Below are 26,601 nucleotides of genomic sequence, written 5' to 3'. Positions count from 1 at the left end.
TTGAGAGTAGTGAAGTAGTGCTGCAGTTGTCTCCCTGTCTTTCTCTAACACCCCCTTCCCTCTCGACTTCTGACTGTATCCAATAACTACATAAATATAATTTCTAAAAAAGACTAAAAAAAATAGAGGGAAGGGGTTTATAGAGAGGGAGAAAGACAGAGACACCTACAGCACTGCTTCACCACTCGTGAAGCTTTCCCCCTGCACGTGGGGACTGGGGGCTGAAACCTGGATCCTTGCACACTGTAACATGTGCACTTAACCAGGTGCACCACCACCCGGCCCCTCAATATAGTAAATATTTTTAATACAACAATGATCTAAGAGATTATAAGACTAACTCCAAGATCCAAAAATAACAGAAACAATAAAAAATAAAGTCTGAGTGGGAGAGTACAGGTCCTGGGAAAAGGATGACAGAAGATCTAGTGGGGGTTGTACTGTTATGTGGAAAACTGAGAAATGTTATGCATGTACAAACTACTGTATTTACTGTCGAATGTAAAACATTAATCCCCCAATAAAGGAAAAAAAATAAAGTCTGAGACATTGAAAAAAAATGAGAAATTGTTTCACATTAGAGAAGATTATGGGAACATGACAATTGATGATGAAATGATAATTAGAGATAACATGACAATGAAAATGGGATCCTGAGAAATAAAAAGAATGGAAAAATAACAAAATACTATTCAGGCTTTAAGATTAGTTCACAATATAACATCAATGTTAATGTCCTAATTCTGATAACTATTTTATAGTTAGTTATATGGGGAACTTGATATACTATTTGTATATCTTTTTAAAAGTTTAATTTAGGGGCTAGGCAGTGGCGCATCCAGTTAAATGCACATACTACCCTGTACAAAGACCCAGGTTCAAGCCCTTGCTCCCCACCTGGAGGGAAGAAACTTCACAAGTAGTAAAGCAGATCTTCAGGTGTCTATCTTTCTCTCTCCCTCTCTTTCTCTTTCCCTCTCTCAATTTCTTTCTGTACTATTCAATTAAAAAAAAATAGGGGAGGAGAAAAAAATGGCTGCTGGGAGCTGTGGATTTGTAGTGCAGGCACTGAACCCCAGTGATAACCCTGGTGGCAATAAAAACAAATAAATAGATAAATAAATAAAAATAAAAAGTCTAATTAAAAAATATATTTATTTTCCTTTTTGCCCATTTTTTCACTGTTGTAGTTATTATTGTTACTGTTATTGATGTTGTTAGAGAGGACAGAGAGAAATGGAGAGAAGAGGGGAAGACAGAGAGGGGGAGAGAAAGACACCTGCAGACCCACTTCACTGCTTGCGAAGGAACCCCCTGCAGGGGGGGATCTGGGGGCTCAAACCAGGATCCTTGTGCAGGTCCTTGTGCTTAGTGCCATGTGCGCTTAACCTACTGCGCTACCAACCAACTCCCAAAAAGTTTCATTTAAATTCAGTTTTACTACAATGCTTGTTTTGAAGCAAAAATATGTTCCTACAAATTTTATCTATATAATATGGTTATTATATTGTGATACAATTGAAGCAAGACAGGAATTTTATATATGCTTATAGGAAGCTTTTCCACTGAGACAAACACCATGCAAACACAAGACTGCACCAATTTGAACTGAATTCTAAAAACTGAACCAAGTAATGTAGAAATATACAAATGTACACAGCTCCAACACCTACCACCTAGCATTTCACTGCACACTGTGAATCATTTTTTTACATCTGATGCTACAACTTTCTTTTTTTAAATTTTGTGTTAGTGATTTAATAATGATTAACAAGATTGTAAGACAACAGGGGTACAACTCCACACCGTTCCCAACACCAGAGTTCAATGTCCCTGCCACAACTTTCTGTCACATTTCAGATCACCTAACATGCACCACTTCACTCAAGTTTCCATTCTGCAGTCTTTATGAAGCCCATTAGAGCAAGCAAACCCTAGGTGCTTTTCATAGTAAGATACCATGTTTATTGAAGCATTTATGTCTTTATTAACTATCATTTTATTTTTTAAAAATAAAGGTTTATAAATTAATAATTAGTTTGTTTTATGAACAAGATCATGAGAGAGAAGGAGAGAGATACAAGAGTGCCATTCAAGACCCCTATGTAGGCCCCCATAGGACCTTGCCCTCAACTTGGATCAACAACAGTAGAGAATTTTCCATCTTCCAAAGAGAGGATGGACAACATGCTCTATGCTACACCTGAGGAAGGTGGATCCTGATATTGGGACAGCTTGGAACGTTCCTACTTATGACCACAGAATGTGATCTCAGATCTACAGGAATGCTGAGGTCACATAGGCTCCTAAGCTCAATATGGGCCCCAGATCACATCAAATCAATGGGGTTTACAATATACAATAAACAATATTTATACCTCTTTCCCATATTTGGGAGCTACTCTCTTCCCTGATCCAGTTTTCTGGTCCTTCTGCCAGCCATGACATCATCTCCCCAGACAATAGTTAGGATCCACCTGCACATCAGATTTCAGACTCAGGCAAAAACAAAAACAAAAAACACTAGTATAGTCACAGGCCCTTTGGAATAGAACTAAAATATGCCTACTAGCTATCTACAAACTGAACCCCCCCCCCATCTATTCATCTGCACTATTCCAGCCTTTAGGTCCATGATTGTTCAACAATTTGTTTGGCTTTGTATATTAACTCTCTTTTCAACCTTCAGGTTCCAGATGCTAACATGATGCCAACCAGACCTCCCCAGACAGACAACTCCACCAATGAGTCCTGGAGTTCTGCTTCCCCAGAGCCCGTCGCACTAGGGAAAGAGAGATAGGCTGGGAGTATGGATCGGGCTGTCAACGCCCATGTTCAGCGGGGAAGTAATTACAGAAGCCAGACCTTCAACCTTCTGCATTCCACAATGACCCTGAGTTCATACCCCCAGAGGGATAAAGAATAGGAAATCCATCAAGGGAGGGGATGGGATACAGAGTTCTGGTGGTCGGAATTGTGTGAAGTTGTACCCCTCTTATCCTATGGCTTAGTCAGTATCTCCTTCTTATAAATAAAAAAAAATAATAATTAAAAAAGAGTGCCATTCAGTTCAGTTCAGGCAAATAATGTTCTGGGGATTGAATCTGCAACCTTTGGAGTCTCAGGCAGTATTATAATTTATCTACTACCTTTATTTTATTAGGTACTTTAGTATTAACACTCAAAGTTGTTTAGTGTTGTGATGCTAACTCCACTATGTCTTAATGTACAATTTTGCATAGGGCAGTAATTTTTAGAAATGTATGTCATCATGTGTAGGTCTGTATATTTAGCATCTTTTAAAAGTCTTCATGACTGTTCTTATTAGTAGGAAACTTGGAATCTGCATAGAACTCATTTTATCCAAGTATGTTATCTTGTCAACCTAAAAGTCCTTAAAAAAAAAGTTATGGGGGTCAGGCAGTAGCACAGCTGTTAAGTGCACATGGCACAAAGCGCAAGGACCAGCATAAGGATCCCTGTTCAAGCCCCTGGCTCTCCACCTGTAGGGGGTTGCTTCATAGGTGGTGAAGCAAGGCTGCAGGTGTCTATTGTTCTGGAAAGTCAGACAATAGCGCAGTGGGTTAAGCGCACATGGAGCAAAGCACAAGTACCGGAGTAGGGATCCTGGTTCAAGCCCCTGGCTTCCCATTGGCAGGGGAGTCGCTTCACAGGCAGTGAAGGAGGTCTGCAGGTGTCTATCTTTCTTTCCCCCTCACTGTCTTCCCCTCTTCTCTCCATTTCTCTCTGGCCTATCCAACAATGATATCAATAACAAAACAATAATAACTACAACAACAGTAAAAAAATTTTTTTTAGTTACTGGGGGACCGGGTGGCAGCACAAAGTGTTAAGCACACATGGTGACATGGTGTACATGAAGTACAGGGACTAGTGTAAGGATCCTGGTCCAAGCCCCCGGCTCCCCACCTGAAGGGAGATCACTTCACAAGTGGTGAAATAGGTTTTCAGGTGTCTTTCTCTCCCCCTCTGTCTTTCCCTCCTCTCTCAATTTCTCTCTGTCCTATCCAACAACAATAACAACAAATACAACAACAAGGGCAACAAAAATGGGAAAAAATGGCCTCCAGAAGCAATGGATTCATAGTGCAGGCACTGAGCCCCAACAATAACCCCACTCAAAAAAAAAAAAAGAAGCCACTACAGTAATAACAGGAAAACATGGTCTGAATTAGGGTGTCTGGACATGGTGGTAAATAGATGGACTGTTGATAATTTTGGAAATCCATACCAATGAAGTGTAAGATTAGGAGAGACAGGGAAGTAGAGGAATGAGGGGTGACTTGAGAGAAGTGGATGGGATTTTTTTTTAAACTGAGAACAGTGTTTGAGGGGATAAGAGCATCAAATCAAGACCTCTGTTTGACCATGCTACTTTGAGATGACTAGAGACAGGGTAAGTTATTCTAAAAGCAAATACTGCCTTTTTTTTTTTTTAAACCAGACTACTGCTCAGCTCTGGCTTATGATGGTGTGAAGGTGGGGGTGGGGGTTGAACCTGGAACTTCAGAGTCTCAGGCATGAAAATGTCTTTGTATAACCATTATACTATCTACCCCCACCTGCAAATTTCCACAAACTTTAAAATGCCTCAGAATTTAGATCAAAATATATTAAATATAAGAGCAATCAATAGTGTAACTATAATGTAAAGCACTCCTAAAGATGTAACAACTCATATGGAATTTGAAGATTTATTTATGAAAAAAAAGTAAAACTTTCTGAGAACCAAAATAAAATTCATAGAACATTATAATACAAACTGTTTCTTGCCACAGTGTTGGGTTGTTCTATTTCTGTAGTAAGTTTAGATGGCATGTTTAAAGAAGTTATTTTTGCCAGACATAGTTTTGGAGCTAAGACTTGAGTTCTTAGTTTAAAGTAAGGCACTCAAGAACTCAAAGTACTAGAAATGAAGTACCAATTTCAGCAAGATTTAGAGCTGAAATTAGAGTATTCATGTTTGTGGTAATTTATAAAATTATCATTAAAGTATTTCATTTCATACCTTCTGGGAACATGGTAAAATTATAATTTCCTGTCTGCTTAGGGCTGGGGAGAGTAGGGTAGGAGATGTGACTAGTAAAAAAGGATGAGTCAACAGCATGTGTAATTCAGTGCAGAGATTTGAATATGCTCTAAAGAGAGAAGGAAGAGGACAGAAGGTAAAAAATGTGGACATTGTCTCTCAGCCACCAGTAGCAGACTCTACCATGACACTATCATGACTTCCCTGGGCAGACAACCTCAACAGTGTTTCCTGGAACCCTACCTCCCCAGAGTCCTAGCCCACTAGGGAAAGATAGAAACAGGCTGGGGGTATGGATCGACCTGACAATGCCCATTTCCAGTGGAGAAGCAATTACTGAAGCCAGACCTCCTACCTTTTGCACATCATAAAGACCTTTGGTCCATTCTCAGAGGGATAAAGAATAAGGAAACTTCCAATGGAGGGGAAGAGATACAGAACTCTGGTGGTAGGAATTATATGGAATTGTACCATTCTTATACCACAATCTTCTCAATCATTATTAATAATCAGTAATAATGATTTCAAAAAGGCCAAATATATACAAATAGTTGTATATAGATAATAGTTAACCCCTATCTGCAACATTGGAAGAACTACTGTAGGTTACAATGGAGGGACTGGGGATCCAGAACTCTGGTGGTGGGAGTGGTACAGAGTTGTACCTCTGTTATCTTGTAATTTTGTAAGACAATATTAGATCACTAATAATAAATAAATAAATAAAATGTGGCAGTCTCAAAAGTTGAGAAGAGGTAAAGAAATGGACTTCTGCCTTACTGATTCCAAGAGGAACATGCTCCTACTGATACCAAGACTTTCGACTTCTGATCTACAAAATTATAATAAATGTGTTAACTTACTATGCTCATGTTAATTTGTTACAATGACAACAGATGCATGTATCTTCACCAGTAAACAATATACTTTATTCATCTCTGGTCAAATGTAATTTTGTATGACTTCCCTATATATTCCATAATTAAGGACTGAACTACTAATCCTCCTTTATACTATAAAAGCATAACTTATATCGTCAGTTAAGGCTATCATCATCCAATTACTCGTGTAATTATTTGACTAATATGCTTTCTTTTATGAGGTTGAAACACCACAAAATAAGGAACCATATCTAATTATATGGAATAGAGTAACTAGCAACGTGCCTAGCACATAGCAGGTATGCATAGATCTTTCTTTTAATTTTTACTTTAACTACAAAAAAAAAAAAGTACTACTTTCTGGGGATGGGGAGATAGAATAATGACTATGCATAAAGACTTTCATGCCTGAGGTGCCAAAGGTCTCCGGTTCAATCCCCACACCACTATATGTCAGAGCTGAACAGTGTTTGCTCTGGGGTAAAAAAACTATTTGCTGTGATCTACTAGTCAGTAATACCACTATGGTGGCATTTTCTCAGTCATCCTGCAAAGTGGAGGGTCTTTTCTCAGTCATCTTGTAAAGTACTGAGTGGGCCCTTAATATGAAGGTCCATGTGCTTCTTCAACTCAAAATTTTTTTCAGTTATTTATCTAATTTTTCCACTTCATTTTCCTCTTCATTCTTTGATCTCTCCTGAAACTCCTACCAGAGAGATATTAGAAATTTTGCTTACACCAATTACTTGTGCCCTTTATGCTGCTTCCGGGACGAATTCCACACAGCTCAATCTTTCTAAACAACACAAATTTGATCTTCTGCTGTGTTTCCCCTGCTAACTGGACCAATTATATGGGAACTGCAGATACTACCCACTGAAGTAAAACCACAAAGATTTCTAATTGACCCTTTATAAATAGTTGAGTTACCCTTTCTAATTCCTCTAAAAATATTGTGTTGTATTTTTAAAATATTTTTTCTTTTACTAGATGTCTCTCTCTCTCTCTCTCTCTCTCTCTCTCGTGTGTACATGCATGTGCGTGTGCGTGTTAGAGATAGCGATAGAGAGAAGCAAACATACTGGAGTACCACTTAGCAGTGACAGGTAAAACGTGGTGGCCTCACATATGTGCTCTAAAATTTAGCATCCCCCAAACTTATATTTCTTAGTTTTGCTGTTTGCTCTACAAATTTAATTTTGAATATTGAGAAATCAGTAGTGTCAGTTTCCTTAAGTATTTGGTAGCCAAAATCATACAAAATGCCCTCCACCTATCTGGACTTGTAATAGTTTGTTCTTACAAACTTTATGGTAGGGTCTGGTGCAGCTAAGTAGGTTATCAATTTTCAGCTGTAAATGGAAAAGGACCAAGGCTTCTCTTGAGGATCAGTAGGTGCCTGAAACACTGTTCTCCCTTTTTAGCTTTAGATATGTTTGTCTGGGTTGAATAGTGTTCTTCAATCAGCTTGATCATGGACAAGCAAAATTTGTAGCAAAGAACAGTTTAAAAAAATTTTATTTACTTATTATTGGATAGAGAAAGAGAAATTTAAAGGGGAGAGGGAGATAGAGAAGGAAAGAGACAGAAAGATACTTGAAGCCCTGTTTCACCACTCCTGAGGATTTACCCTTGCAGGTGAGGGCCAGGGGCTTGAACCTGGGTCCTTGCACACTAATAATGTGTACACTTAACCAGGTGCACCAACATATAGTCCCTCAAAAATAAGGGCTTCTTTTAAATCTAAAATGCTGGCAATTTTAACAAAAGTAACGGCTAGGTTTCAGCATTCCATAATATGACAAATTACATTTTAAAATTACTTTTCAATTATATGAATTTTCTAAGAAGGTTGTTATTTTTACTAGATTACCTAAAGGATTATATGAATCTAAAAATGTTAACCACTGCCTAAGGATTTAGGAAGGAAAAATTTCAGTGTAAATCAGAGGACAAGATATCTGCTTTCTGTACCTATAAAAATCAGTGCCAATTATATAAGCCAGACCTTCCACTTTCTGCACCCCATAAAGACCCTTGGTCCATACTCCTAGAGGGATAAAAATTAGGAGACCTTCCAAAGGAGGGATGGGGATATGACACACTAGTGGTGGGAATTGCATGAACTGTACCCCTCTTATACCTCAATCTTGTCAATCACTATTAAATTAATAATAATGATGATACTAATAATTGAAAAATAAGAAATACAAAGCACTTAGATTGGGTTTGGTGTATTGAACCAAAGTAAAGGACTTTGAGGTGCAGAGGAGGGTCAGGTTCTGGAACATGACGTCAGAGAACCGAGGGGTGTTGAATTGTTATGTGGAAAACTGAGAAATGTTATACATATACAGACTACAATATTTTATTTTATTTTTATTGTTGACTGTAGACCATTAATCCTTCCCAATGAAGAACAAAAAATGTGGGGAAACATGCCAGCTTAGTATACCAGAATGTTGATTAACTCAGACTTTGTTATATTTGTGTTAACTAAAGGGAATAGGAAAAGTATCTTCAAAAGAACAAGAAGGTCAAGTCATGGGCCTCTTGGAATATACCTAAAATAAGCTTCCTAGCTTTTGCTAAAATGGAGACCCCCAAATCTCACCTGCTATATTCTTACCTTTAGGTTCCTGATTATTAAACAATTTGTTCTGCTTTATACCTTAATGATTTTCAGCCACCAAGTTGCAGATGATACCATGATGCCAACCTTACTTCCTGGACAGATGACCTCACCAATGTGTCCTGGAACCCTATCTCTCTCCAGAGCCCTACCCCACTAGGGAAAGACAGAAACAGGCTGGTGGTATGAATCAACCTGCCAATGCCCATATCCAGTGGAGAAGTAATTACAGAATCCAGACCTTCCACCTTCTGTACCCCATAATAATCCTGGGTCGATACTCTCAGAGGATAAAAGAATAGGGAAGCTTCCAATGGAGGGAATGGGACACTGAACTCTGGTGGTGGGAACTGTGTGGAATTGTACCTCTCTTATCCTACGGTCTTGTTAATCATTATTAAATCAATAAATAAATTTTAAAAAGTAAAGAGAATGTCACATTCATAAGAAATGGTTACTATATAAAAGTCTGTTAGAGATCATGAATGTTTTAATTACTTCACAAATACTTTCACTTTCTTTCATTGAACAGTGAACATGAAAAAATGTCTACAAATGCATGAATAATGAATTTACTCAAATACTGTGTATTTAAAATATACAGTATCAACTTCAGAAATATGGTGAAGTTTAACTAGTTTAACTAGGTGCATTGCCTGGCCCCTAAGTTTTCTGAAGAAAATAATTTAGAATAAACTGTTCATCTTTACAGACCTAAGCATTTCTTAGATAAGTAAACTTTCCTGAATAATTAAATGGAAGAATGAGCTAGGCTAAGTATGATATATATATTTTTTTTCCTCCAGGGTTATTGCTGGGCTCAGTGCCTGTACCATGAATCCACCGCTCCTGGAGGCCATTTTTCCCCCTTTTGTTGCCCTTGTTGTTGTAACCTCGCTGTGGTCACTATCATTGCCATTGTTGATGTTGTTTGTTGTTGTATAGTACAGAGAGAAATGGAGAGAGGAGGGGAAGACAGAGAGGGGGAGAGAAAGATAGACACCTGCAGACCTGCTTCACTGCCTGTGAAGCGACTCTCGAACCGGGATCCTTACGCTGGTCCCTGCGCTTTGCGCTACATGCGCCTAACCCACTGAGCCACCGCCCAACCCCCTAAGTATGATATTTTAAGAGTATTTCCTAAGGTGGTGACATGTCTGGTTAAGTGCACATAATACCATGCATGAGGACCAAAGTTCAAACCCCCACTCCCCACCTTCAGAGAGAAAGCTTCCAAGTAGTGAAGCAGATCTGCAGGTGTCTGTCTCTCCCCCTACCCATTCTCCCCTCCCTTCTCAATTTCTATCTGTCCCATCAAATAAAAAGAAAAAAATAGTATTACTTTCTTAGTAAATAATTTCGAACAATTCATTAAAATGGCTGAACTATGAGCCCAGTGGTAGTACACCAGGTTAAGCACACACAGTGTGAAGCACAAGGATCCTGATTTGAGCCCCCACCCCCACCCTCCACCCCACAGGGGGAGGGGGGGTACTTACAAGTGGTGAAGCAGTCCTGCAGGTGTCTATCTTTCTCTCTCCCTGTCTTCCCTTTCTCTCTCAATTCCTCTCTGTCCTACCCAACAACAATAATAACAATGGAAAAAAGATGGTTGCCTGGAGCAGTGGATTCATGGTGCAGGCACTGAGTCACAAGTGATAACCCTGGAGGCAAAAAAAAAAAAAATGCCGAATTAAAAAAAGTTTAAAGTAATAGCTTAAACTTATAGGTCAAAAATATCATTAAATAAGTGATCACATAAAAATGTGATCAGCAAACAATAAAACATTTAGAAATCCTACTGATACAACAGCAGACTAAGATCATGGGTTGGAAGAATTAACATAATCAAAATGGTTATTCAACCCAGAGCCATACACAAATTTAATGCAATCACCATCAAGGAAGGTCACACCAATTTTTTAAGCCCTAACCCTAAAAGCTATAAATGTTTACCTGAAACCAGAAAATACCAAGAATCACCAAAGCAGTCTTGAAAAAAAAAAACATAATTGGAGGTACTACACTATCAGATCTCAAACTATATTATAGGACCATTGTAATGAAAATGCATCGTATCAGAACAAAAATAGACATACTAACCAGTGAATATAATTCAGAGTCCAGAAGCCCCCACACCTATGGACATCTAATTTTTGACAAGGGGACCCCAACTATTAAATGGAAAAAAGAGGGTCTCTTCAACAAATGGTGTTGGCCAAGCTGCAATGCTACCACGACTTCACCCTGACATTTCTGGGCAGACGACCTCATCAATTTGTCCTAGACCCTTGCATCTCCAGTGCTCTGGTCCAATAGGGAAACACAGAAACAGGCTGGGGGTATGGATCAACGTGTCAACACCCATGCTCAGCGGAGAAGTAGCTACAGAAGCCAGAACTCCTGCCTTCTGCTCCCTATAAACAACCTTGATCCATACTCCCAGCGGGGGAGAAGTGATAGGATGAAGATAAGAGGACTCTGCACTCCAGCTCCATCAGCACCCAGAGAGAGAGAGAAGGAACAGGAGAGGGACATATGGAGGTAGTTATGATGCCATGAGTGGTTTAGAGGGAAAATCTATTGAATCAGGAAAAGAGGGGGCAACTTTGTATAAATGTGGACAGATAGTTGGAGAGAAGATGGTCGGCCCATATCTAACACATTAGAGGAACTGTGGTGGATTGCAGTGAGGAGAGTGAAGATTCAGAACTCTGGTGGTGGGAATGGAATGGATTCAAACCCCTGTTGACATGTAATTCTGTAATATAAATAGATAAAAAATAAATTTAAAAATGAAATAAAAAAAATTTTAAATGGTGTTGGAAAAATTAGGTTGAGACATGCAGAAGAATGAAACTGAACCACTACATTTTACTACACACAAAAGTAATCTCCAAATGGATCAAGAATTTGGATGTTACACCAGAAACTATCAAATACTTAGAGGAGAATATTGGTAAAACTTTTTTCCATCTAAATTTTAAAGGCATCTTCAATGATACAAATTTTTTAAGGATACAAAAAAGTGTAAGGAAGACTATAACAATAAACCAATGGGACTACATCAAACTGAAAAGCTTCTGCAGAGCAAAAGAAAACACCACCCAAACAAAGAGAACTCCTCTCACAGAGAGAAGATCTTTACATGCCATACATCAGACAAGAGGATAATAACCAAAATATATAAAGAGCTTGCCAAACTCAACAAGAAAACGAAAGATCCCATCTAAAAAACGGGCAGAGGATATGAAAAGAATTTTTCTTATTAAGACTATAAAAGATATAGATGTTGAGTTAAGATAATAAAGGAAGTCATCTTTCTACCTCTTCAACTTTTTAAACAGAAAAATTACAAAGTTTCAACATTTTTTTTTATATTTATTTTATTTATTTATTCCCTTTTGTTGCCCTTGTTGTTTTTTATTGTTGTAGTTATTATTGTTGTTGTCATTGTTGGATAGGACAGAGAGAAATGGAGAGAGGAGGGGAAGACAGAGAGGAGGAGAGAAAGATAGACACCTGCAGACCTGCTTCACCGCCAGTGAAGCGACTCCCCTGCAGGTGGGGAGCCGGGGTTCGAACCGGGATCCTTATGCCGGTCCTTGTGCTTTGCGCCACCTGCGCTTAACCCGCTGCGCTACAGCCCGACTCCCAAAAGTTTCAACATTTTTCTGCCTTAAGATTGGGCTTAAACTAGATTTCTCATGATCTTTTTACATAGGTGTATATATTTAAAAAAAAATGTTTGGGTGAGGGTAGATAGCATAATGGTTATACAAAGAGACTCTTCATGCCTGAGGTTCCAAAGTCCCAGGTTTAATCCCCTGAATCAACATAAGCCAGAGCTGAGCTGTGCTCTGGTTAAAAAGAAAGAAAAAAAAAGTATTCATGTCCTTTCACCATGAACTTTAGGGTTAGTGCTAAATTACTATGCATAAATATTTTTATTCTCTGTCCTACCAAACTTTTTTTATTAAATATTTATTTATTCCCTTTTGTTGCCCTTTTTTATTGTTGTAGTTATTATTGTTGTCGTTGTTGGATAGGACAGAGAGAAATGGAGAGAGGAGGGGAAGACAGAGAGTGGGAGAGAAAGATAGACACCTGTAGACCTGCTTCACTGCCTGTGAAGCAACTCCCCTGCAGGTGGAAAGCCGGGACTCTACAGGGTCCTGGCACTTTGCACCACGTGTGCTTAACCTGCTGCACTACCGCCTGACTCCCGTCTTACCAAACTTCTAAGGATCAATGTAAGTAATACTCCCAGATACAGTCGAGACATATATGACCACAGTAAAACAAAATATACACACCTCCTTTTCTTCCATTACCAATCTGCACAGCAGGTTGAAGGCTTCCTTCATTTTTCAATAAATGAGGCAAATGATAATAAATACTTGGCACTTGAAGGGGTTTTCTGCTTGTCAGCTCCTTTAGTAGCTTCAGGGTATTGTCTGAAACATACCAGGAAAACATTCACAGGAACACCTCACTTAGAGAAGATGCAGACTGTACAGACACAGCAGAAGGGAATCTAAATATGCTATCCCTCTATGAAAATATAATAATATTAGGAAGCATAGTAAACATCAAGAAGTTTCATTTTCCAGTTTAGGAGGCAGCAGAATGGTTACATAAATGGATTTGTATGCCTGAGGCCCACGTTCAATCCCTAGAACATCATTCATACATTTTGCCAACATTTCACATTAAAGATAGCTTCTGAAAAATTCAGCAATTTAAATAATAGCACAAGTTAAAAATGCTCAATACAGATCTTAGTTATTAGGATTTTTTATGTATATGTGTATTCTTTTTTAAATTTTTATTTATATGTTTTTATTACAAGAATCTATGAATCACTTAATATAATGTGAAACAGAAACTTGGGAAGATATGCAATATTGTTTTGAAATTCCACGAAACCAGAACTTAACCTTTTAATTATGTAAATTAACAGTAAGAACAGTTAATTTCAGCAACGGTCTAATATAGAAAAATACAAAAACTTCATTAAAAATGACAAGAGCCAAAGATAAGCACATGTGTAAGTAACTATCACACATGCAATTTAAGTTTAATTGAAGTTTAATGCCATGAGTAAAGAAACAATCATAGGGGCTAGGCAGTGGCACCTTAGTTTGAGCACACACATTACCATGCTCAAAGACACAAGTTAAAAGCCCCAGTCCCCTCCTGCTGGGGGGGAAGTTCAGAAGAAGTAAAGTTATGCCGCAGCTATCTTTCTCCCTCACTTCTCAATTTCTTTCTGTCCTACCAAATAAAAGAGGGGGGGAGATGAAGAAAAACTGGACACTGGGAGTGGTGGATTTATTGTACAGACACCGAGCTCCAGTGATAGCTCTGGTGATAAAAATAATAATAAATTTACTTGAGAACACCCAAAGTTTTCCCATATAAATTAATAATAATGTTCCCAGACCCCAAAACTACCAAATCATACTAAATAGTGATGATTTAGTTTCAAATAGTGAGCAAATCAGTATCAAATTAACAGATTACATAATAATATTCAATCTTAGTGATAGTGTTGTTAATGTCTGAGCTACTCAGAATAACATCAAAAATGTTAAAATACTTCTGCCCTGTTATTCAGCACTTTCTTTTAGAAATTTAACTTTATCGGGGGAGGGGGTGGGATATGGAGATTGGGTGGTGGGAATTGTGTGGAGTTGTACCCCTCCTACCCTATGGTTTTGTTAATTAATCCTTTCTTAAATAAAAAAAGAAAAAAAAAAAAGAAATTTAACTTTAAATATTTTTTTTATTTTTTAATACTTATTTTGGGTTAACAGGGAAGGGGAAGTTAGAGAAGAAAAGAGAGAAGGAGGGAGAGACAGAGAGACCTGCAGAACTGCTCATGAAGCTTCCCCTGCAACTGGGGACCAGGGGCTTGAAACTGGGTCCCTGTACACTGTAATGTGTGTGTTCAGCCAAGTGCACCTACAGCCCAGGCCTAGAAATTAAATTTTATGTATATAATAAACAAAAAACATGTGTATTCCAGTTTCTGTAACATGTACCTGGAAACCAACAGTCAACAATATTAATCCTGTTTTTAAAAAAGTCATCTAATAAAAAGTGGAGCTAAGGGTTACCAGAAATTTGATTGATCTATATACAAAGATTCTTCACAGAGTTATAAATTAAGGAGAAAATAGCCAAGATAATATGTTTTATTTGCCTAATTAGAGAAAATATTTATTATATTATGTTGTGTGACTAACATGCAGATATCAAAAATGAGATTAAAAATTTTATGAGAAATTTGTATGAGAGAAAGGAAGTTTCACATGGGACAGAATCAGAGCATGAAATCAGAGCATCACTCTGGTACATGTGGTGCTGCTGGTAGTCAAACCAGAAAGTTCAGAACTACAAATCCAATGCACAGCCAGATGAACTATACCCTAAATCATTAATATGAGATTTTTTTTTAAAAAAGTATTCAATGAAAAATTAATAGCATAACTGTAAGAATGAAAATCAGGTTATAACACACAATCATAATTTTTCAGAAAAATCTGACCAGAGAAAGACTGGAAGGGAAAGAAATTACTTGATAGCAGGCTTGTATTTACTATTATTTGTATCATTCTATAATTTTAAATGCCACTGCATCATAATGCAAATTTCATTATCTGTAAGGAAGAACATGAAAATTTTAAAATAAGAAACTTTTTTTATTTTAACCTCTAGAGCTATCACTAGGGCTTGGTACCTTGCATGTACCTCAGGGCTCCCTGAAGCTATTCTCACTACCTACACCCCACCCTCCTTTTTTCTTTTCTTTTTTTTCTGACAGAGACAGAGAGAAGTTGAGAAAGGGGAAATAGATAAATAGACAGACAGACAGACAGACAGACAGACAGACAGACAATTACCCACCAATCAGCAGCACTATTCCACTGCTTATGAAGCTTCCACCCTGCAGGTTGGGGCCAGGGACCCGAACCAGGGAACTGGCATATGGTTATGCATATGTGCTGAGTGCACCACCACTGGACCCCAAAATAAGACATTAAAATAACTCACCCAGATAGTACAACTTCTTTGTCATGCACACAACCCAGGATCAAGACTGGACCCAACCACATTAAGAGATGGTGCTGTGGTGTTTACCTCTCTCTTTACCTTCTTTATCTCTCTCTCCCTTTGTCTTTATTGAGCATAGGAAAAAAAAAAAAAGTCTGGAGGGGGTCGGGCACAAAGCACATAGTGTAAAGGGCAAGGACCTGTGTAAGGATCCTGGTTCGAGCCCCCGGCTCACCACCTGCAGGGAGGGTCACTTCATAAGCGGTGAAGCAGGTCTGCAGGTGTCTATCTTTCTCCTCCCCCCCGCCTTCCCTTCCTCTCTCCATTTCTCTCTGTCCTATCCAACAACAACAACAACATCAACAACAATAATAATCATAATGTTAAAACAAAAAGGGCAACAAAAGGGGGAAAAATCAGCATCCAGGAGCAGTGGATTTGTGGTGCAGGTACCGAGCCCCAGCAATAACCCTGGAGGCCAAAAAAAAAAAAAAAAAATATGGAGCAGTGATTCTCTGGTGATGGTAAAAATAAATAAATAAATAAAAATGAAAATAAATGAGTTTGTAAAAGTAAGAAGTAAATTTCAAATAAGAACAGAAAGGGGAAACACAATGTAACTGGTATATTGCACCCAAGTAAAGGACTCTGGGGCTAGTGGGGCTTTCGGGTACATCATTATCGGAGTCAGGATGAAGAACAGTCCTTGGGTAGTGGGAGTGGTGTGAAACTGTACTCTTATTAACTTACAGTGATATGAATATAGTATGATAAATCCTAACCATGAGATCTTCAAAGAAAACCAAGTAACTTGGCTATAACAATTGTTGCCTTTTTTAAATCTCAAGACTACAAGGAAACTTGCCCATCCTCTATAAAATCTGTATTTCTCACAGTCCTGGAACCTCTGGAACTTTGCTTGTATTTCTTCATGCCTCTCCTCTCAATCCCTTACCCTGTTATACTGCCTCTGCTGACCTTACCTGAATGAACACAACCAGTGCCACCATGCCACATTATGCTGTCACTGCCTTTTCACTTCAAATTGTATCCAGAGACGCCAAGCCAGAGTTGTCAACCTTCCAACTCCAATCATCTGGTGAGACCTTTCCTAACACATGGGACAATGACCCAATTGCACTTTAGATGGCACACTCTCCAACAAAATGACAGACCCTAGATAGAGGCTAGGGCCTAAGGGACTGGGTACATGTATACATGTATCCGTAAGTTAGGAGCAATCTCATACCTCAAAGTAAAAGTGCTTAATAGTCCTCTGTGATTAGACTTATACCTAATAAGCTTGGAAATCTAGCAGAAAAGCCTAAAGAAGGCACCATAAATTGTTTAATCAAATATTTATTACTTAGGCCTAGACACCCTTCTCTCGACCCCTTACTTCACTTCCCTCAATCACTCTATCTACTCAACTAACTACGCAAAGAAACATCTCTTAATTTCGTTTGACAGCATCAGAATTATTATCACCCCCTAATAATCTTTAGAAGAAACAATGTATACAGTTGGCCAAGAGATATACTGGAAAAAATATTTATCAACTAAAAGACAATTATTGTCTCTATCTATGACAACTTTCATTAGAATCAACAAACAAGTAAATGCAGTAAAACACAAGGTTATCTTAGACCCCTCCCTAAAATCCTAGATGTGTTTCCTCCCTAGCTTGAGACCAGACTCCATAAACCTAATACTCATTTAGATACAACAAATGACACTCAGAACTTTATCAACTGGGAAAAAGTCTAAGCTTATCAGATAAAGAAAGGACTACAAAAGCTGGGAAAGATCAAGAGACTGACTCATTTAATGACAACCTCTTTGGTCACTGCCAGGCCACCCCATCACCTAGATCCTTAGTCAGGGAATCCTTGGATTCCCCCATAGACTCAATGGGCCTAGATCTCTAATGGATCCCTCTCTCCACCATCACTGATCACTCCCTTCAGGAATGTCATCATAAACCCTCTTGTGGGCTGCTTAAGGACCATACCCTCACTATGAATCACCAAAGAGTCCCTAGCAGAGAGTAGGGACTGCCCCACTTGAGGAAGACTGGTCCTGAAATGAGAGCAGCCTAGAATGTTTCCAGCTGTGACCATGGACTGCAAACACAGATTGACAGGGACTTGGAAGTTATACAATATGAATAAATAGGGGCCCCGGGTCATATCGACATGGTAAATAGTTAATTGTATTTATATATTTTCTTCAGATTTGAGAGCTACTCTGCCCTGATCCAGCTTTCTAGTCCTATTCTCTACTCTGACACCATCAATCCAGATAATATTATAGTCCATCTGCAGGTTAGCTATCAAGCTCCAGCAAAAATTACTACAGTCAACAAAAACTGGGTAAGGGCAAGAGACTGGCTCACTTAATAATGGCCCTTTTTTGTCAATACCATACTAACCCATTATCTGGAGGTGTAGTTACAGTACCCTGAGATTCACACACAGATATGATGAGCCTAGACCTCTAATAGATCCCTCTCTCCACCGTCACTGGTCACTCCCTTCAGGGACATCAACATAAGCCCTCTATGGGATTCTCCAGGACCTTGACCTCACTATAAAGTAGCAATGTTAAAGACTGCCCACTTTCCAAAGGGAGGCTGGGTCATACTACCCTGCCACTCGAGGAAGACTGGTCATAAAACAAGAGCACCTAGAATGTTCCCATCTGTGATTTTAATTTCATCACGAATAAATTATTAAAAGATGCTGGTTCATCACTACTGTCAATGGAATTTATCCAACTGAAATTTGAATTCTTAAAATCAAAGTTAGGGGTTCAGGGTGGTGGCACACCTGGCAAAACACATACATTACAGTGTATAAGGACTCAGGTTCCCCAGTCCCCAACTGCAAGGGGGAAGATTCATGAGCACTGATGCAATGCTGTAGGTATCTCTCTCCCCCTTTATATATCCTCCTTAGCTCTCAATTTCTGACTCTAAACAAAATAAATGAAGTATTTAAAAATAAAAGAAAATGTAGCGGTCAATAAAAAAACTTTTATAACTTACCTTAATAGAAAGCTTTGTGTGGTGATTTTTCTCTGAAAAGGGTAACAGACGGTGACTAATATGCTACTCAAAAAACTTTCAAATAAAATATATCAGATAACCCCTTATATAAATAAAAAATAAATAAGTAGAATATATAATTTTTCTTTCCTAGCATCAGGTCCTCAAAATGTACACTTCTACCACTCCCAAGTCAACCTGTTTCTTCATTCTGTTGCATTTAGATAGATAAGGAAGCACATCACAATATGGCTCCAGCTTCTGTGGAACCCCTCCCTTTAGAAGGGGTACCACCAGGCTCCCACATGGGACTGCAGTCCAGACCCAGGTCTTCATGCATGGTAAGATGTGTGCTCTACCACGTGAACTGTCTTGCCATGAAAATATAATCTTTCTTATAAAATGAATATTATCATTTTACCTGAGAATTTGTTCAGTGTATCCTTACTTCCATTTGTTTCTGCTCCGACACGTCTGAACTGCTGTACAATAGCATTTAACTCAGAAGAGCGCTGTGAGATTCTATGTTCAGCTATTCGAAGACGTTCTTTCAAAGCAAGAAATTCTCGTTGATAAGCAATTAGTTTTTCTAGAAGCAAAAACAAGAATTATCAGCATATTTCTAGAGAGTATCAAATTAGAAATTTTAGTTTAATTTTAGTCACATATTCATTTATGTATTCAGTGATACAGAACTGAAAACAATAAGGATTGATGACTAATTATATAACAAAGCCACTATAACTTAGTGTTTAAATATTTGTAAGAGGGCCCTGGAAATAAGGCATCCTATAAAACACGCTCTGTATCACATATGAGGCCCTGGACTTAAGCCCTGGCACTGCTAAGGGGAGCTCCATGCACAACAGAACATGCTATACTATTTCTCTCTGTGTATGCCTCTCCCTTTCATCTCTGTTGCTTTAAAATACTGGGACCACACTGCACACATGAAAGGTCTTTTTCACATTTTACAAATATCTGTAAAATATAAAAATACACCCCATCAGTGTATCTCAAGGTACACATCTGTATACCTTTCATGTTCCAGGATCTGGGTTCTAGCTTCTGGTCCCCACCTGCAGGTGTCTCTGTTCTGCCTCTCCCTCCTTCCATCCTGATAAAAACAAACAAATAGATAAATAAATAAACTGAATTTTTAAAAAAGGCTACCAGGATTGATGGACAGATTGTGCATGTCCACAGTAACTGTTGTGGGCAAAAAAAATAAGGTTAGGGAGAAAAAGATAAACATTTTTAGAATGACTGTCATGTGTAACATACCATTTCTCAAAAGACCAACTATAAAGACTCCATTTGTATGGAAAGGACACGGGATCAAAAGTAAATCTAATATAATGTGCCCTGGCACCACGTGGGAGTACCATAACACAGAGGAAGCTCTGTGGACGTGAAGCAGTGCTGTGTTGTTGATCCCTCTCTGTTTCTCCCTTTCTACTACTCTCTGTGAAATAAAATGAATGAGGAACTTGACCTGGAAGGAGTGGAACACATGCATGAGGCCCTGGCACCACACACAGAAAAACATCCATGTCCAGCAGAGAAACAATTACAGAAGCCAGAGCTTCCACGTTCTGCACCCCATAAGGAATTTTGGTCCAGAGGGATAAAAAATAGGGAATAAAAATAAATAATAATAAATATAAAATAATAAAATAAATATAATAAATAAAAATTTTAAAATAATATATAAAATCTATATATAAAAATTAAAAATAGGGAAGCTTCCAATGGAGAGGATGGGATACGGAATTCTGGTGGTGGAAATTGTATGGAATTATATCTCTCTTATCCTACAATCATGTTAATTATTATTAAATCACTAATAAAAAATACTGGGAAAATGGACTTTACACTAGTAGAGTAGGTAGGATTGTGTCAACATTAAATGTTATACTGTACTGTGATAATGTAAGAGAACAGCTTTTCCTGGGGAACAAAGTCTAAATTGTTTAGGGTTTGATCAGTAAGGCATGGTTTCTGTAGTTTACTCTAAAATAGTTCTGGAAAAAAAAAAAAAAAACAAGTACCTAAAGATAGATGATAGGTATAAAATGTTCATAATAGGTGAAAAGGGCAGAAAACTTATTTGCACTGTTCTTATATATCACTGTTTCAGTTGAACTTCATTTTAAATTAAAAGTTTTCTTTTAAGGGTCAGGTAGTGATGCACCTGGTTGAGCGCACACATTACTGTGTGCAAGGATCCAGGTTCGAACTCCCACTCCCCACTTTCAGTGGTTGAACAGGTCTGCAGGTGTCTCTGTCTCTTTCCCTATCTCCCCCCTCTCAATTTCTCTTTGATTTATCAAATAAAATAATAAAAAAGGAACAATGCATTTGTTTGCTTGCAGGCACTAAACCCCAGAGGTAACAATGATGGCAATGAATAAAAAAAAAAAAAAAAGTTTTCTTTCTACGTAAACAGGGGCATGGGTTGACACACAAGTTCAGTCCCTCAGCAGCTCTTGCAGGAAGGATGATGAATCTGAAAGCAGTCACAGTCTCTAACTATAGTTTTCCAGAATTTTTTTTGAAACCACCTTCCCAGAGGCTAGCTTCACCAAGTAGAGAAACTCAATTCCAAAATTCTCCATTCGTCTGAGGTAACCAACTTTGAAAAGAGGCCCTGTGCACTCCCCACCAACCCCGCACTCCTCACTGCTGGATAATGCCACAAATACTTTCATTCAGACCCAGATGCTGTTGCTGCTCTTAGCCCAAAGCCCAAGCTATGAAAGGGCTCCAAATGGGCTATTTCCCATCTGTCTGGTATTCGTCCTTCGTTTCTAACTCTACCCACCCCTATTCAATAAAAGAGTTCCCTCCATGAAGTCAGAGAAAGTCCACACTCCATTTAGAAAGCCAGGCCACAGAAATCATGGTCAAGCACCTGGCTAGTCCCACCAGAAGTTGACACAGAATGTCTAAGAAAGACTGAAGTACGACTTCCAGACCACATTCCCTTGCAGCTTGTCCCTCCTTCATTCTCTCAAGCAGAGGTTACTAGTGACTTTTCTTAGAATTTCTTCCATAGCACTGTACTGCTCTCTTGAGGAGGAACAGTATACTAGCTCTTCCAGAAGAGGAAAACAAAAACAAAAAGACTCCTTCAGATTACTTAGGTATGGTTGAAAATTGCTCATTCTCATAGGCTGGGGTATGGGTCGACCTGCCAATACCCACATCCAGTGGAGAAGCAATTACAGAAGCCAGACCTCCCACCTTCTGCACCCCAAAAATAATTCTGGTCTGTTCTCCCAAAGGGAGAGAAATGATAGAAGAAGATGACCAGAGGGCTCTGAACTCCAACTCCATCAGGACCCAGAGAGAGAAGTAGAAAAAAGGAAGGACAATCTGAAGTAGTAATAGGTGAAAGTGTGACTTGGAAGGGAAGAGAGTGCAGGACCATAGGAAAAAATGGGGGAGGGGGAAATAAATATAAATATAGACAGTTATAGAAACAATAGTCAACCCATATCTGCAACCTTGAGAGAACTTACTATAGCTTCCAATACAAGGATTGGGGATACAGAACTCTGGTGGTGGGAATGGTTCAGAAGTATACCTGTTACCTTATGATTTTGTAAATCAATATTGTCACTAATAAAAATTTTTTTAATTACCCATTCTCAGTGTCAATGGCAAAATTCTTATTCCTGGTTTGGATTTTATCTAAATCTATCAGGAAAATATGACAGGAAACTCTTACACAATCATCTTACCAAGAAAGACCTAGCATTACTTATTGTTTTATTTGTATTGTAGACAGAAGCTAGATTTTTTGTTTTGTTTTTTTATATTTATTTTTATTTATAAAAAGAAAACATTGACAAAACCATAGGATAAGAGGGGTACAACCCCACACAATTCCCACCATCAGAACTCTCCATCTCATCCCCTCCCCTGATAGCTTTCCTATTCTTTTATCCCTCTGGGAGTATGGACCCAGGGTCATTATGGATGTAGAATGTGTAAGGTCTGGCTTCTGTAATTGCTCCCCCACTGAACATGGGTGTTGACAGGTCGATCCATACTCCCAGCCTGCCTCTCTCTTTCCCTAGTGGGGTAGGGCTCTGGGGAAGTGGGGCTTCAGGACACATTGATGGGGTTGTCTGTCCAGGGAAGTCTTGTTGGCATCATGCTAACATCTGGAACCTGGTGGCTGAAAAGAATGTTAACATATAAAGCCAAAGAACTTGTTGACTAATCATGAACCTAAAGGCTGGAATAGTGCAGATGAAGAGCTGGGGGGCAGGGATCTCTGTTTTGTAGATAGCTAGTAGGCCTATTTTAGTTCTATTCCAAAGGGCCTGTGACTATACTAGTTTTGTTTGCTTGTCCTCCGGAGCCTGAAATCTGATATGCAGGTGGATCCTAGTTATTGTCTGGGGAGATGGTGTCATGGCTGGAAAAAGGACCTGAAAGCTGGATCAGGGAAGAGAGTAGCTCCCAAATATGGGAAAGGGGTATAAATATTGTTGATTGTAAACTCCATCGATTTGATCTGATCTGAGGCCCATATTCAGCTTAAGAGCCTACGTGACCTCTGCTTCCCTGTAGATCTGAGCTCACATTCTGTGGTCATGAGTAGGAACGTTCCAAGCTGCCCCAATTTCAGGACCCATCTTCCTCAGGTGTAGCATAGAGCATGTTGTCCATCCTCCCTTCGGAGGATGGAACATTCTCTACCACTGTTGGTCCATGTTGAGGGCAAGGTTCTATGGGGGCTCACAAAGGGGTCTATTGTGTTTTTCCTGATAGAGATGACTGGTAACAATGGAAAGAGGGATCTATTTGAGGTCTAGGCCCGTCATGTCTGTTGTGGAAACTCAGGACTTCCCAATTAGGGCCCGAGCTGATGGGATGGCCTGACAGTGACTAAAGAATCGTCGTTAAAGTATGTTAGTCTCTTGCCCTTATTCAAGAAGCTAGCTTTTTTAACTGTAGAAAGTGACATCAAGAGTAAAAATTTTTATAAAATTTTATTGTTGCCAGCAGTTTTTGCACCTACATGATTTCACTAATCCAGGCAGACTCTTATTTTTCCCTTAATGTCAAAAAGAGAAGGGCTGTGTGATATAGTACACTCAGTTGAACACACACATTACAGTGCCCAAGGAGCAAGGTTCAAGCCCCTGGACGCTACCCTACAGTGGGTAAACTTCACAACCAGTGAACAGTGTTGTAGGTATCTCTCTGTCTCTCCTTTTCCCTCTCAATTTCTCTACCTTTACCTAAAATAAATAAAGTATTTTTAATGTCAGAGAGAGACAGATAATACAAATCATGTTCTATGAAACTAAGATTATGAAACATACTGAGTGTTCAAGACTCTTTATCCCTTTAAGTCAAACTCATCAGTCTTCCAGTGAAAAATCACAATACTAACAGGTTGTTAAAGACTAAGTGTGACTATATGAAATTGCTGTTATTTTATCACTTTTTTACCAAAAAAATGCTTCATGTGATTCAAATATATAACTTTGAACTCAATAACTAATATGTACAAGCAGTACAGATTTAAAAAAAATCCCAGAAAACTTCACTTTTCAAATAATAGTACCTTCCTATTAATAGTAAGCAAGATGTGAGGAGATAACTACTAATGCTATGACCTAAAATCAGAAATTGACTTTTATGCTGAAATTAAATTTATCAAATATAAAGCACATTTTTTGGTTTAAAATATTTAATGTATATTAAATAACAGAAGTCTGGAGGTAGAAAGCATGTTCCTAAGCCTCCTGACCTCTCTGTCCTTCAGCACTACACTTAAGTGTCTCATACCAAAAAAATGCTTTTAAAAGAATATGAATAAAGGGGTAGATAGCATAAATGGTTATGCAAAAAGACTCTCATGCCTGAGGTTTTGAAGTCCCAGGTTCAATCTTCTGCACCACCATAAGCCAGAGCTGCTCAGTGCTCTGGTAATAATAAAAATGATATGAATAACATAACACAATGGGGGAAAGATGGCTGCCAGGAACAGTGGATTCGTAGTGCAGGCACCAAGCCCCAGTGACAGCCCTGGAGGCAAATATATCTATCTATATATATATATATATATATATATATATATATATATATATATATACCCCTCAGTATAAGATCCAGCCTTTACTTTTCAGGAAGTAATTGCCTTTGAAAATATTTTGGCTTACATTCATAACCATTATACAATCAATATTTCATTAACAAGTCTCAAAGAAAAATAAAATAACTAGATTTAGAAGGTGACCTAGAAAAGTCAAAAGATATAGTGAGCATGAGTCCAAATGAAATAGGTTGACAGAATAGAATGTGAAGATACAATTCTAATTAGAATGGATGGCTAAAAATCACAAACAAGACTCACTGTTTCTCTAACTTTATTGTGTGCATAAGAGCCGCCTTTAAAGGGCTTGTTAAAACAGAATTCTGAACTCTGTCTCTAGAGATTCTAACTCAATAGCTCTGAGATGATGCTGCCTGAGAACTTCGAACAAGCTCCAAGGTGAGGTTTAGAGTATTGGCCATTTCTAAGAAGGTCTAGGCTAGCAACTTGGAAACGGATGTAATTCTGCTCCACTAGCTCCTTGCTGTCTACTGGGTGAGATGCTAAGGGATCCAGTGATAGGAGGTATTCACTGCAAAGACTAGAAGCTGAATTTCCACAGCAGCAACTGGGAAAGAGAGAAGTTTCTATGTATCCAGTGAACACTTAATTTCCAAGGTCCCTTTTAATAGTTCTGTAGAAATTAGCAAAGTCATTCCCTGTCTGGGAAGATTCCAGTGGGGATCTGTCATGGGAGTGTGACTTTATGAAAAGAACTTCACCCTTGTAATTTCAAAAGGAAAGTAAAACTCAGATATGTAAAATCATTTTCTTTGTGTAAATTAGAACAAAGGACATAATTCCATTTTCTCCCTAACATGATTTTTTAAAATGCGACCAGGGATATCCTTGGGGCTCACTCCCAGTGGCCATTCTCCTCCCCGTCTCCTCCTTTCCCTTCCCCTCTCCCTCCCACCCTTCCTATTTAACAAGTCAGAGAGAACTTGAGAAGGGAGTGAGAAAGAGGCTTACAGAACTCCTGCACTGCTTGTGAAGCTTCTCCTCTCCAAGTGGGGGCCAAGGGCTTGAACCAGGTCCTTGCTCATAGTAACATGTGAACTCTGCCAGGTGCACCACTTCATGGCCCGTACATGACTTTTTTTCTTTTGTTCATTATGGATGCTAAGTTGGATTCTAGCTAGTGGATACCAGACATCCTATGGTTGAAAAGTTTTCTGGGACACAGTCACTATTTGCAAGTTGTTCCCTGAGTACTGTAATCATTAACAATGTTAGTCAAAACAGACTTCCAAGTAGACATTTAATAAGTTAATATCTATCCACTGACCATATAAAGCATAATACTTTGTGATAATTATAAATGATGCCACATTTTCCTATAACACAAACTTTCTTGTATTTTATTAATCTATATAGCATCAATCATTTTCCTTGATTTCCCTTGGAGAAAGGACAGTCTCTCTTAAAATATTTATTTATTTACTTCTTATGAGAAACGGGGAAAGAATGAGAGAGGAAGAAGAGAGGCAGAGAGAGAACCAGAGAACTGTTCAACTCTTGCATAAGGTGGTGCTAGGGTTTGAACCTGTAGCCTCTGGAGTCTTGGGTATGCAAAATCTTGAGCCTGAGATGGTCTTTTTTTTTTTTCACTCTAAGTACTTAAATAACATGATCACAGTGCAATGCAAACAAAAATAAAATAAAACAAATGACTGTAACTTGGACTAACATCCATTTGAATATACTTATGCATATACTTGTAACCAAGCATATTACTTAAAAATAATGAGAGGTTTTCTTGAGAGGTGGGTGAGGCCTGGGAGGCTGAACAGAGAAAGCTTGTGGTTTTACCTT

General features: G+C 38.6%; 1 protein-coding gene across 4 annotated transcripts in view; it reads right to left on the bottom strand.

The window, feature by feature from the left end:
• Positions 1-26,601, bottom strand: part of MGAT4A (alpha-1,3-mannosyl-glycoprotein 4-beta-N-acetylglucosaminyltransferase A) — a 104,972-nt gene that overhangs the window by 38,196 nt on the left and 40,175 nt on the right. For 3 of the 4 annotated variants that reach the window (XM_060187478.1, XM_060187477.1, XM_060187479.1), the window contains exons 3-5: positions 19,706-19,785; positions 19,090-19,257; positions 12,880-13,020 (exon numbers count right to left, since the gene is read on the bottom strand). In XM_060187478.1, coding sequence (XP_060043461.1) covers positions 12,880-13,020; positions 19,090-19,257; positions 19,706-19,785 — 389 coding nt within the window. The remainder of the gene's footprint in view (positions 1-12,879; positions 13,021-19,089; positions 19,258-19,705; positions 19,786-26,601) is intronic. The other variant, XM_060187480.1, reaches the window with a different exon arrangement.

The sequence above is a fragment of the Erinaceus europaeus genome, chromosome 3 (assembly GCF_950295315.1).
Source record: "Erinaceus europaeus chromosome 3, mEriEur2.1, whole genome shotgun sequence".
Taxonomy (NCBI): domain Eukaryota; kingdom Metazoa; phylum Chordata; class Mammalia; order Eulipotyphla; family Erinaceidae; genus Erinaceus; species Erinaceus europaeus.
The sequence above is the reverse complement of the archived record's forward strand: the minus strand, read 5'-3'. Positions and strand labels throughout refer to the sequence as shown.